At 34.4% G+C, this 13585-nt stretch overlaps 2 protein-coding genes across 5 annotated transcripts; one reads left to right on the top strand and one right to left on the bottom strand.

The window, feature by feature from the left end:
* The first annotated feature begins 1874 nt into the window (after nt 1-1874).
* Nucleotides 1875-3862, top strand: LOC116205266 (mediator of RNA polymerase II transcription subunit 32). 4 transcript variants are annotated; one of them, XM_031537805.1, is made up of 2 exons: nt 1875-2046; nt 2628-3862. In XM_031537805.1, the coding sequence occupies exon 2, from the start codon at nt 2993-2995 to the stop codon at nt 3431-3433; it is 441 nt and encodes a 146-aa protein (XP_031393665.1). In that variant the 5' UTR covers nt 1875-2046; nt 2628-2992; the 3' UTR covers nt 3434-3862. The 4 variants fall into 4 exon arrangements, with proteins under 4 accessions (XP_031393665.1, XP_031393664.1, XP_031393663.1 ...); XM_031537804.1 differs by having other exon boundaries at nt 1876-2046; nt 2950-3862; XM_031537803.1 differs by having other exon boundaries at nt 1877-2046; nt 2974-3862.
* A 351-nt stretch (nt 3863-4213) lies between these two features.
* Nucleotides 4214-5224, bottom strand: LOC116205265 (organ-specific protein P4-like). The gene is made up of 2 exons (XM_031537802.1): nt 5074-5224; nt 4214-4703 (listed from the first exon to the last, which is right to left on the bottom strand). The coding sequence occupies exons 1-2, from the start codon at nt 5116-5118 to the stop codon at nt 4392-4394; spliced, it is 357 nt and encodes a 118-aa protein (XP_031393662.1). The 5' UTR covers nt 5119-5224; the 3' UTR covers nt 4214-4391.
* Nucleotides 5225-13585: the final 8361 nt, after the last annotated feature.

Here is a 13585-nt window from a genome sequence, read left to right as displayed (position 1 = left end):
TGCACTTATTGGGAGGTAAATGGAGAAAGAACTCGGGATATATTACAGTGTCGTCTACTTTATAAGAGACGAGGTAGTGTTTATGAGAGAAAATTAAAAATTTTGATAGAGGATACAAAACTTAATTGAGAGGTGAGATAGTAATACTTGAGTGATGAGAAACATAATATGAGTTTTTTTAAAGGGAATGAAAGGGAAAGGAACATAAAAAATAATAGGATAAAATTCAAGAAAGAATTAAGCAATAACTTTTATTTGTGACCAGCCGATACTTTTTTCACCTTTTACAGAGAGCGGAGGAGGAACTGGGGTCAACATTTGTTTTTTTTCACTATAGAGTATTTGGAAAATTGGATCCAAAGAAGCTGGTAGTGGTTTTGCGTCTGCAGTAGTTCCTAGAGCTATAGCAGCAGCAGTGCCCAACGCCTGGTGTTAGCTAGCCTGCAGTTGTGGCGTCCTTGTCGGTGCGGGTGCCCTTGGAGCAATTGTTGTCGTCCCCAACGCCTGAGCTTGTCTTGGAGCGTTGTTGTTGAATTGGCTCAATGCTCCGGCATTCTCGAGCTTGTTCATTAGGAAAGTTATAAACCAATCCCTATCATCGATGGTCTTCATGAGGCGTTCAAGGAATTTGGCCATATTGGACACCTGGTCCTCCAGCGATGACGTGCTCGTCATGATATAGCATGCAGCACTCGGGTGTTGCTGGGGTTTTGCACTTCGACCGCTGTCCTTGTGGTGAAAAGGGAGTAGAGTCGCCACTCTGCTTGGACCCACTTTATCGTCAGCTCGCCTTGTGCAACCACTCCTTTGGCCTTGGTCCTAACATACACCTTCGTTTGTTTCTCCAGGTTAGGATTGACAACATAATCATCAGAGCGAGCAACCTCCTTCGGGTCTTGAATAACAAGCTCCCTGGAGGCCATCATAACCTCTAATTGTAGGACTGTAAAAGAGAGATGAGAGGTAAAGATAGTCGTACTGTAAACAATATAAATTTGTATGCAAACAAATTTCAAGTCTTGTAATTAATGAGAAATAAATGCAACAAAATGATTTGCATCAATGTTACGGGTATATAATCTCTAATCATATAACTCGCAAATTTTAAATACAAGTTAATTATGATTCTCTTCCACGTGCAATGAGTTCTCAATCGAGGGCTTAAGCAGTTTGACCTCATGGAGGTGTTAGCGAAACCACCGGGACCTTCGAGACATGAGTCTGATGAGTCCTTGTTAAAGTCCTCCGAGCCTTTGATTCTACGGGGCTTCGAGAGGGAGCTGTGAGTCTTGGTCGCAGTAGAGCTTCTCCAGACCTTTGTACCTCTTCTCTCTTGTTTTCAGTTTCTCAAGGGGCTCCTCTATTTATAGAGGAGAAAAGAGAGATTGTCAATGCGTGTGCTTTCACATGATTGGCCAGTAAAAAATAATTATCCTTTTTTTTAATTAGAATATTTTAATTTATATCAAAAGGGCTAACATATCCACCTCTCTCTACCCACATTGTGAAAATATAAGGTCAAAATATTATCTCTATTGAAGTTATCTTTCCCTAATTCATTTAAATTTTCTATATAAACACAAGATTTGTTATCTTATATCACCTCTTCCCCTTTTATTTTGCTTATCCAAATATTTTAGGTTTCACCATCCTTATTTTCCCCTAGCCGTCCACAGTCCCCTTCCCCACCCCTGTACGCCTCCACTCACCCCTTTGCATCCAAACAAGCATGTGGGCCAAAGTGCAACAGAAGTCAACCTTGAGGGTCTATATTGAGATTATACAAACAACAGGGTGCAAAACAAAGAGAGTGTAAAAGATTGGACGTGAAATCAAATTCCCGTGCGCCTTTTTTTGATGGATAAATTCCTCTGCACCTGAAAGAGAAGTTATTCTCCTCTCCTCAAAACATCGACTGTCACGCACCGGAGACGCCTCCCCGTCGCTGACTACCGCCGGTACCAATTCTCCGATCAGGAAACCAATCCCCTCGAGACAGTTGCACCGCATCTGGTCAATTGTCGTTTTCACAACGATCTTCAAACGGTAAGCTAATCGCTCAGCTTCCCGCCGGAACGTTCATATTTCTTCAACGGCAGATTTTAATCTTGTTCTGTTTTTTTGATGCCTTTTTCTCTCGATTTCATCCGTCAAAGGTGCACCTTTGGTGTTATTATGTGTTCATGGGAATGTTGATTGCTATGACTTGAGTAATTGATTGAAAGGAACTATGATTTAGGTTAAGCTTAAGTAGAGTCTGCATTTTTAGGGTTCACTCGGGCGGCAAGATTTTAGTGATTGTTTACTTTTTGTACTGAGATTAAGCCTGCAAAGGTTTGTGATGTATTGAGGATATAAATGTTCAGTAAAGACTTGTTGATACTTATCTGATGATGAAGTCAAGTGGACCTGCATAATCTTACAATGAGGTGAAGGAATTCGATGTATAGTCGAAGGGATTTGGGGGATGAGCTTGTGATTTGCTTGAACAGATTCTGTAGCGATTCAGCGAATTAAAAGTACTCTCAGTCTTTATGCGTCAGACGAGACTTTGATTGATGCTAATAATGTGAAAATGAGTTTCTACTCGAGGTCGCTGAAGCATGCAGATAATTTTGTGGTTACAGATCAAAGTCGACTCTGCTTGTGATTGTTCGGGGATATTATCAATTGAATTGCTTGAAGAGTCCATTGCGAGAAGTATCGTTACTGCTCGAGATTTGTTTCTTACGAAATGGGTGAAAGCTCGTGGTTTGTAGGAATTGAACACTGAGAATTGGAAGGGCGTAATGTTCAGCTCTATGGATTGCCGAAGTGGATAATTGTGATATTCTTGTTTGTGATATTATGGATACTTGAAAAATTTTCCGATGCTTGGATTTTCTTATGACTCTTTGCCAAAGAATTCCTGTTTATGGACTTTGTTCTGTTTAATCACATATGTTATAGCGATCCTTCTTCATGAACCGGCAGCTGATCTCTCCATTACAGAATGGACAACATGGTAGACTCCCTGAACAGTGCATACCAGGAGTTTGTGTTGGCAGCAGCTAATGTGCTCGAGGCCAAGGAAGTGTCAAGCACGCAGAAAATATCAGCCACAGACGCTGCCCTTGAGAACTTCAAGCAGAAGTGGGAACTCTTTAGAGTGGCCTGTGATCAAGCAGAGGAGTTTGTAGAGTCCGTTAAGCAGAGGATCGGTTCAGAGTGTCTCGTGGACGAGGCCACTGGGACCGTGGTGGGAAAGCCTGGGCAGGGGGCTACGACCGGTCTGCCACCCATCAGTGCTGTGAGGTTGGAGCAGATGAGTAAAGCCGTTCGGTGCCTTGTCATCGAGCTCCAGAGCGGGGCTGGCGTCCCTGGCGGTGGGTCGCAGTCTCATTCTTCTTCTGCTCCTTTTGATACTCGATTCTCTGAAGATTCAGCTCAGTAGATTCCTATGTGGACCTCAACGAGGCAAGTTGCTTTTAGGAATTTCACTTGGGGAGGTGCTTCTCAGCCTTCTCTTTTGATAGTCATCGGACTAACTTGCTAAGGAAATTCCAGTCTACACTGGTTTTGGAAATCAAACATGATAAGTAATTGGCGCGGGCACTGTCATATTAGCATAGGACCTAGGATAATCAACCTGCTTGGATTGATTCCAGTGTGAAGAAATGTTGTGTACGCTCTATGTCAAGAAGAACTGTCGCGATTTAGTCCGGTGTTGAATGCCAATGTCTAGTGATATTATGCATAATATGTCATTAAACTCTCTCAGCACCGTTTATCTTCTACTTTTTGGAATTCTTAGATTATTTGGCATGTGTACACGAAACTTTGTACATTATGAGACTATAATTCGAGAGACAGTTTTCTGGAAGTATTTAATGCTCTGCAGGTTGAAGAAGAAATGACGGAAAAGCAGCTTTGGATCAGGATTTCACTGGTTACATCGGTAATTTAGAGTGCGTTTGGATTGAGAGTTAAGTTGAGTTGAATTTTGGTTTTAATTAGTTTGTAATGATTGTATTGTTGAATTATGAGAAAAAGTGTGAAAAAGCAATAAATAATTGAGATAAAATAATGATTAAGTAATGATTGTGTTGTTGAATTGTGAAAAAGTAATGAATAATTGCGAAAATTTAATATTAAAAATTGAATTGAATGGTTAAAAATATTTAAAAAAAATAAAAAAGTAATGATTGTATTGTTGACTTGAAGATTGGTGGAGTTAAGTTGAATTAAGTTAAAGTTTATTCATAAAACAAATGCACCCTTCAATTCCAAACGAAAGAAACACCTGCAGAAAATGGAAAGGCGAAAAGGAAGCATGTCCATCGATAGCACGGATCCTATCAGTCGTCATCTAAACAGGTTTTTTCTCGGTCTGTTTCCAATGTCTTACAGACTTAATTATATGTCTGCATCTCTTCGTCTCCATGACGGAGATCCTTCGACCTACTCATTCCATGATCGACCCTTGAAGAACCTTGCTCTTCTTTGTTGTGATTCCCGCGTCCCTGGTATATGATAACATTGGGCCTGACATCGAAGTCCCTCACAAATGTCGACCTGAGTTCTTCATCCATCGAAGTGGAGGGCTCTTCTCGAGCTTGAACGATGAGACTGGAGATTGCCTGTGGCATGGGATCGTCCTTCATCACCATCTTCCAGTACTCTGCTGCTGCTGGGCCCTTTCTTGCATAACCCGAGCAGGAGAACTGCACGGGTTTTCAAAGAACAACGTCGTTTTTCGGTTAGTATATATACTTTGACACTCCTGGGTCTCTCACAAAATTCTAAATTACCCCATTTTCTGAAAATAAAGAGGAAAAATCGTCGAAAATGCATTTAGATATCTTCCTATATGTGCTTCTATCTTATGTTTCAGGGAAAAAAAAAAAAAACACCAATACAACTGCACGAGACTAGGGCCGGGGAGGACTGAGCGAGCTTTCCTTTCTCTTGTAATTGGAAAACGAGGAGATCAGGAAGAACACGGTCACATTCATATATGGCATGATTCAAAAACTGAGTACGAATCTAAATTAATTGCATGATCATGCTAAATATCATTCAAAGTAGCGTTACCAGCAGAAGAGAGAAAACGATAGAAAGGGCGAGTAGAGACTTCATGTCTGCCTCAGACTAACTCGACGATTGAGATACCCTTTCGTGTTGTGCTACACGTCTTACTTTGCATGTAGTATGCGAGAACTATTTATAGACCAGTTTCGTGAACATGAGACGAGAATTTCCAACGTTACATACGTGGATAAAGCATGCGAAAATTTGTAGATATGATGTCATGGACGGTGCTCCCCACTTTGAATGGATATGTCGAAGAGAGAGCCTAAAACTAGAAACACACTTCCCATGATGGGATATTAGACTAGTGGATCTCCTCTTGTAAAGCCTGAAAGGGAAACATAAAAAGAATTAAAAACGGGAGGTGTGTCGAACCACATTTAAGTTTGATGCTCAAACGGTGGTTTAGACATATGAAACTAGTTGAAAATTAGAGACATTTCTGCGATTGCAAATATGTGGTATTGACAATTTCTAAGGAGGATATCGCACCGCGCGGTTCATTGAAGAAGTTGCAACGATTTGGATACGAAAAAAGCTTATATATATCAATACGGTGCTGCATCTTTTGTTTATTCTCGTACGCATGAGATAATTAGAAGAGGTCGGGCTCCTCTGCAGTCGAGTTGTCCGTAATATTCTACACGGGGACAGGGTTGTATTCTTATATGAACTTTCTCATAATCGATCTTCTACCGTAGGCAGTACTTAAAACAGCAACGGAACAATAATTGGTTCGAACTGCAACGAAAGAATGTGCCTCATTAATTAACTGAGCAAAAAATCAAAGTGAAAACAAGGGGCAAAAGGTTACGGGGGAGGTTTTAACTTTTGACTATATAGGACGGAAAGTGTGTGATAGTGGGATGTTGATCTTACTAAGTCAATACTAAATAATCCATATATAGAAAAGGAGGGGTTTAGCAGAAACGTCTAAAACTCTACCCTACAATCAAAATATTCTACCCTCGTTCTTTTTTTTCGATTTGTATCATCTGATATTTGGAAGTTCAATGTGTCCTGACTAAATCAAGTTTAAGCTGGCCTAACAAGGAATGAAGCATTCCTACTATAGATTTTCGTCATTTATAATACTTGAACATGAAATTTTATTTAAAAAGAATAAGTGGTGAACCATTTAAATCAATCCATGCTAATTTAACCCAATTTTCTGATGTGTAACCTGATATTGGGGTGCCCAACGGATCCCGATTAATTCAGATCGAGCCCATTAAGGAGTGAAACTCTCCTATTATATTTGGATTTTTACTGATTTACAAACCTTGATCCTAAAATCTTATTTAAAAGGAATATACGTTGAACCATTTAAATCAATTTACGCTAATTAACTCGAATTTCATTGGTCGGTTGTCTTCCAAACCACGATATTTCAGTTCTCTTGTCCTTTATATATTAATAATCCCCGGGACCTCCTTTTAACAGAAAACAAATAGTATAAATCCGTGTGCGAAGAGCTCTTCCCGTTGGGTAGAGAAGAAAAGTACATATATTAATCAAGATGATAATGATGCTTTATTTGAGCTTAAGCAAAGACCTAAAAGAAGTCGATGGAATAAGATGCTTCTTTAAAATGGAATTTGCGAGAATCGCCCGGAATATTCCAATTTCGTCATATTTTCTTAAGGTCATATGAATATATAAAAATTCTATCATATTTTGTTATGAAACGGTAGCTATATTTATATTCTATTGGATCAATTTTTTTTTCTTTTTTCATATAATTAAAGTAGGCATCACGAAAGAATTGATTTAGTGACTTCCAAAAGATTTCCTTAAAATGATGGAAGAAGCTCTCAATATGAAACGGGATTAACGTAGGCCTCAATGCAAAGAGAGAATATTCCTCTAACAAAAGCACACGTGAAGACTTTATAGAGGACCTTCTTTTTTTCTTTTTTCTTTTTCTTTTTTAAGATGACTTTATGGAGGACCTACAATTGACTTGTACGCTTAGCTCATGATGTGGGGGTAGTCAACCATGAATAGTGGCTCGAATTGGTTTATCACATTCACACTCCCAATTTCTCCGGTTGTCGTTTTTCTCTTTTAATTTCAGTCAATTCCCACAATGGAAGGAACATGTTGAGAGTATATCAAGGTATCCGACGTAACTAATCTGAATTAGTTGAAATGATTTTACCCCTTAAATAAAGTTTCGGATTCAAACCTTGTGGATAAAGAAAATTAAATTCACGCTGAAAGAATTTTATTCCTTAATGAGCCGTCCTAACTCAATTAAATTAATAAGGAATTACCATATTTTCGAATATCATAGTACACACTGAAAAAGATATTTGGTGGAGTGCGTGTTACATGTGGCTTCTATATATGCTATTCTTTAAGTAAAGTAAGTGTTCAGTGAGTGAATTTAAATGATATTTTGACTCAATTTATAGATTAATTTATCATTGGTGATTTTCTCGAAACTTAACACTCGTATGCGTATGAAATTGCTTCTTTTGAAGCTTTATGTATCATCCTACGTGTTTTACATTAGAGGTAATGAGTCATGCTCGCTAGAAATACGCGACAAGTTCTCGAGCACTACCCGCAATTCGGGCAAGATAAGTCTTTGATCTCAATGAACAAGGGGTATAGTGATAAGGAGTGGAAGATATGGATAGATTCGGCTTTATGGGAGGCACTGTTGCGAAGGGAAGGGCTTTTGTTTTGTCGTGATAGGGTGTGACTTTCTATTCTCTCGCCCATGGAATGAATGAAATCTTGGGATCTCTTTGATGGGTAAGATGTGATCATCCAAAATTGACTTCGACCCCCAATTGATAAGATCCGCACTCGCCTTGTAATAAGCATAAGGCAACTTTAGTATCTTCCGGCATGTATGGTTGAAATTGTGTGGATGCGCGTTGGACATGCCGTATATCTTTACATACGTGTCAATTTGTTTACGTCTGTGGACGCAATCCTATCTCGAATCCTCTAGGTTCGATGGCCTTAACTGTCCTTGACTCTCCACTGCTGATGAACAGATGTGTGCTATGATGAATTAGGAAGACCATTCGACCATTAAGATACATGGTCAATACGTGATCCATGAAAACTGATGTAAAATCGATCACTTTAAAAAGAAAATAGTATAACGATTTTCACTCCAACAAAGAGATTTCAGATTTAATTATTATTAAATGGCACACATTTTCCAACGCCTCTTTATTTCCTTTCCCTTTTCCTTAGCTCAATTTTTAATGTGTCAAATTTCTCTTCGTATTCTAAGTTAAATGCATTTGGACCTTGGACATGTTAAACTAGAGCGTCATAACCTTTCCTTCTGTATTATAAAGTCATATCCCTCGGAACAACATGCATTTGTTGGACATGATTTTCACTTATAATTAGTCTTCTATCTCGTGCGTTGCGCGTGTTCATTATTGCATACCTATTATTATTTATATGGGATTTACATACATTTTTAACAAAATACTTTATAAAAAAATGATTAATATGAATTTAAAACAATAATTCTCAATAACATTAGACTAAATATAAATAATCCAATAATAATGTTGCAACTAAGTATCTTATCCAATATGAATTGTATATCTATTTAAGCATTAATATATTATAACGATTTATCATGGATAACCCATTCACGCATTTACTAATTTTCAATTTTATTTTTTCTCTAAAAATGTTATTTTGTGGGCTTTCAATTTCTAAATGTTAGTTACATATATTTTTTTATTATTTTTATGAATAACAATTTTATGAAATTAATAATTTTATTTCCTAATGACCTTGGTGTCATTAAATTAGTTTGCTTGAAATAATCTTTTTTCTTTTAAAATTAATAATGAATTAATTCTTTCTTTTAGGGTGCTATCTATTGCAATTCACCCTATTGTTATCACAGAGTTGTATAATTTATTTAGATCCTTGAAAAACCAATTTCTTTTAAGCCATTTAGTTGATTACTTATTATGTTGATAATTTGAACAATATTAATTAAAATTTATTATATTTATGAGATTATGCATTGTCATTTATATAAACCAATTCTTAGCTATCCATATTATATATATTTGTATCTAAATATAAAATTATCTATTGAATCAACTTCTACCTTATTATCACTTACTAATAATTTTCTAAAGCTCTCGTATACATTCAATAGTGTATTTTACTATATGCAAAGCGTAGATATATGGATACAATAATTAATAATATAAGTTTGTAATTATATAAGTAATTTAAAATTATATATCATATCTTGAACGTCTATTATATCGAATATAGTGGTTAAAATAATAGAAAAATATAAACTATTTTGAAATCTTCGCAAATTTTATGACATAAGAAAATTTTATAAAAATTATTTATTGATAAAGCAAATTGACTATTCAAACCCTATACATGTTATGATATCCACGTCATCATTTTTATATAAATTATTGATCACATTTTAACAACAATATTTCTTATTAATAAAAATAAATGATTGATTTGAAACTCAAATTAATCATTTATTCATATTTTTGCAAACCAAACTTGCTTTTAAGTCATTTAATTAATGAATCATTATGTTGATAATTTGAACAATATTAATATAAATTTGTTATATTTATGAAATTATGCAGTCATTTATAGAAAAAAAGCTTTTAGCTTAATATATATATATATATATATATAACTCTACACATTGGATTGAATTCTATCTAGAAAGCGATTTCTACATTTATCAGCTCTTAATTATTAATTTTTTAGATTACATTAGTTTGAAAATTTAATTTTTCGTATTTATGATATTATGCATTGTCATTAGTATTAAATATATTAGATGAATTATATATATAGAGAGATATATAAATCTATGTATTGGATTGAATTCTATCTAGAAAGTGATTTTTGCATTTATTATCACTTGTTGCTCGACAATTTTCATGGTTATATTAGTTTGCAAGAGTTTGCTCTTATATACATTAAATAACATATTCTACTATATATAGAGAGTATGGATATGGGAATTTGATAATCAAAATATGATTTTGCAATTATATCAATAATGGAAATAGACAAACTCCTTTTTGTATCTTTTTCAAATTTTAAAATAATATAAGAAATTTTTACAAAAATTATTAATAGATGAAGCAAATCACGATTCTAACCCTATTAAATATTTGTGGGAGTCAATTTTACTTATATATATATATTAATATGTGTATTGGATTGGATTATATTTATAAAGTAATTTTTGCATTTATTATCACTTTTTTATTAACAATTTTCTAGGTTATATTAGTTTGTAGGAACTTGCTCTTATATACATTAAATAGTTTAGAGAAAAGTACAAAAACTCTCTTGTGGTTTGGGATCGGAACAAATTGCACCCTATGTTTTTGTTAAGGACAATTATCCTCCCTGTGGTGTACTATGTTAAACATAGGGGGTTACGACATTAATTTTTTTCTATTTTCAATCCTCAATCTTTAGCGTATTAATCATTTTGATTCTAAATCTTTTTATTTTATCATCCCTACCATCAACTTTCCATTTTATTTCATTTTAATCATACAAAGAAAATCGAAAGGGAAAGAGGAGTCGGGGCCGCCAATCGGCAACCTCGACCTCTCCACTGAGGTCACCGATACCCACGGAGGACGCTAGCGACCTTGGTGGAGGGGTAGAAGTCACCAATTAGCGTCCCCAACCTCGAATTGACTGAGGACTCTGAGTCGGAGGTCCCTAGTCGATTCGGGGTTGGGGCTGCCAATCGGCGATTCTAACCCTTCCATTAAGAGGTCTCCGGTCGGCTTGGGGTTGGGGCCGCCAATCGACCACTTGACCCTTTCGCCGAGGTGGCCGACGTCCTCCGTGGGTACCGGCAACCTCAATGGAGGGGTCGGGGTCGCCGATTGGCGGCCCCGACCCCTCTTTCCCTTTTGATTTTCTTTATAGGACTAAAATGAAACAAAATGAAAAGTTTAGGATAGGAATGATAAAAGAAAAGATTTAAAACCAAAATGATTAAAATGCTAAAGATTAAGAATTAAAAATGGAAAAAAATAACGCCGTAACCCCTATGTCTAACGGAGTACATCACATGGGGCTAATTGTCTCTAACAAAAATACATTGTGCAATTTGTCCCGATTCCAAACCACAAGGGGGTTTTTGTACTTTTTCCAATAGTTTATTCTACTATATATAGATAGTACAGATATATGAATTTGACAATCAAAATATGATTTTCCAATGATATCAGTAATGGAAATAGATAAACTCATTTTTGTATTTTTAAAAAAAATTTAAAAGAATATAAGAAATTTTTATAAAAGTTATTTATAAATGAAGCCAATTGACGATTCTAACCTTATTAACTATAACCTATTAAATGTTTGTGGGAGTCAATTTTACTTTTATATATATATAGATGAAGAGCTTCAAGGCTCAACTTTTTGTGAAAGTGAAGTTCCTTGTTCATTTCATCCCGTGCATGGTAAGAAATTGTTATTAATGACAGAAATTTGCATATAATATTCTTTATCTAGGTCTTTAAATATATTAATTAGTTTGTGATTGTAAAATGGGATTATTACACTAGATATCCCATGATATCACTTGTTTCTCAAATCTATCACATAGTTTAAAAATTACCCAGAAAGGCCCATGGTTTACATATGGTTCCAAATCTATCATGGTGTTAATTTTTTCGTCAACATTAGCGGTGTTGCTGATGAGGAGCGTAAGTGGGCCTATTCTTGCCTCCGTGGCCCTTTGCCGGGGATAGATTTGAGAAAAAATTAAAATTACGGGATAGATTTGAGAAAAAATTAAGACAATGGGATAGGTTTGGAGTCCACTTACATTGACGGACGAATTGACGGTGTGATAGACTTGGAACAAGATGTAAACCATAGGTCTTTTCGGGTAATTTTATAAAGCATGAGATATATTTGAGGAAATGGTAAAATAATGAGATATATGGCGTAAAAATTCCTTGTGAAATTAACTCTTTGATAACTTCTAATAAGAAAATTAATAAGGAATTCTAAATACATCATATTGAGTTAGCTCTGCTAGATAATCTCTTATATAAAAAGGGCACTATTTTATTCACTTAAGAACATGTAATTAATAAATAAGATCAATCGAATAAATTAATTTTAACAAAATTAAGGTAATTAGTTAATTGTTTTTAGTTTCTTAATGGAATATTTATTTTTTAAGATTGAAATTGTAGAAAATACTTTGGATATTTTTAATTTTACATCAGTTTTACAATAATAAATTTATCCTAGTGTTTTTAAGTTTCAATTTAAAATAATATAAATAATAAATTCAGTTTGTAGTTATATTATATTGCTCTAATTTTGCATACATTGTGCGGTTTACTAATTAACGCCTTATTAATAGATTTTGTTTTGAAAATATGTATATATAGCTTTACTTGCAAACTTTTTATAACATTTTATATTTTTATTTATTTACTAATTCTTTGACTTTATCCAAATATATTTTTTCATCAAATTAATACCGATTATTCAAGCGAAAAATCATGAATTATGAAAAGCACATTAATTATTATAATTTTTATAAATTAGGTTTTACGTGTAGTTTATGAAATATGAAAATAGATTTTTATTCACTAAAAATTTGACAAATTGAATCATAAATTTAAATATAAGATTAATCAAATTTAATTAAATTATTACATTGTTTGTACATTTCAAAGATTATTTACATTATTCTGATATACTTTTTTTAAAAAAAATAACTTTATTAGTTTAGTCCAAGACAGTAATTAAGTCAAAGTATGATATATCCATAAATAGACATCTAAAATTTATAAATAGTAAATTTGTTAAAAAATCATCATTTTTTAGGTGATGTTTTTATTCCCTATCGACATAAAAAATCTAATAGCTCGTCGGTATTTACTGTAGACATGAAAAAATAGAAAAATTCTTAAATTTTCCAAAAGTCTTTACAGGAAGCAATTCATTTTGAGACATAATTATTTTTAATAACTTGAGTTTGTTATACCGCTCTAAAATTTTAAGTTAAATCTTATATACAATTAAATTTGTGAGTAATGATTAAAAAAGTTGCTTGTAATATAAATGGGATTTATTAGATTCAGACATATGAAAGACAGGTAAATAAAGGAGCTGCGAGTATATATTTTTCGCACAAATGACGGAATACTGTCAGTGATTCGGGGTGTAGATTGGTCTATTCCATCTTAGGCTTGTCGGCCTCTCTTAAAACTCAAAGCAACATCATTCGGAGCCACTTGTCAAACTCTTACTAAATCTCTCACTTATTGTGGACACTAGTCAAACAATTAAAATTTTGTCTTTTATATTACAATAATTATTAATTATTTCATATCTTATAAATAATACTCTTATATAGATCCATGACAAGTACATTATGGCACGTACCTTCCTTACTTTTTTTGTTTTTTTTCTCAAGTTACCCTTCTCTTTCCTAATGTTTATGGTTTGCCAACAAAATTCGATTTTTGTTTTTGTTCTT

Source organism: Punica granatum, chromosome 4 (assembly GCF_007655135.1).
Source record: "Punica granatum isolate Tunisia-2019 chromosome 4, ASM765513v2, whole genome shotgun sequence".
NCBI lineage: Eukaryota > Viridiplantae > Streptophyta > Magnoliopsida > Myrtales > Lythraceae > Punica > Punica granatum.
Note: the sequence above shows the minus strand (reverse complement) of the source record. Positions and strands in the feature narration are given on the sequence as shown.

Coding starts and splice junctions, on each gene's coding strand:
- LOC116205265 (XM_031537802.1), bottom strand. CDS start 5,118: ATGAAGTCTCTACTCGCCCTTTCTATCGTTTTCTCTCTTCTGCTG. Junction 4,704..5,073: donor TCGTTTTCTCTCTTCTGCTG/GTAACGCTACTT, acceptor AAACCCGTGCAG/TTCTCCTGCTCGGGTTATGC.
- LOC116205266 (XM_031537805.1), top strand. CDS start 2,993: ATGGACAACATGGTAGACTCCCTGAACAGTGCATACCAGGAGTTTGTG.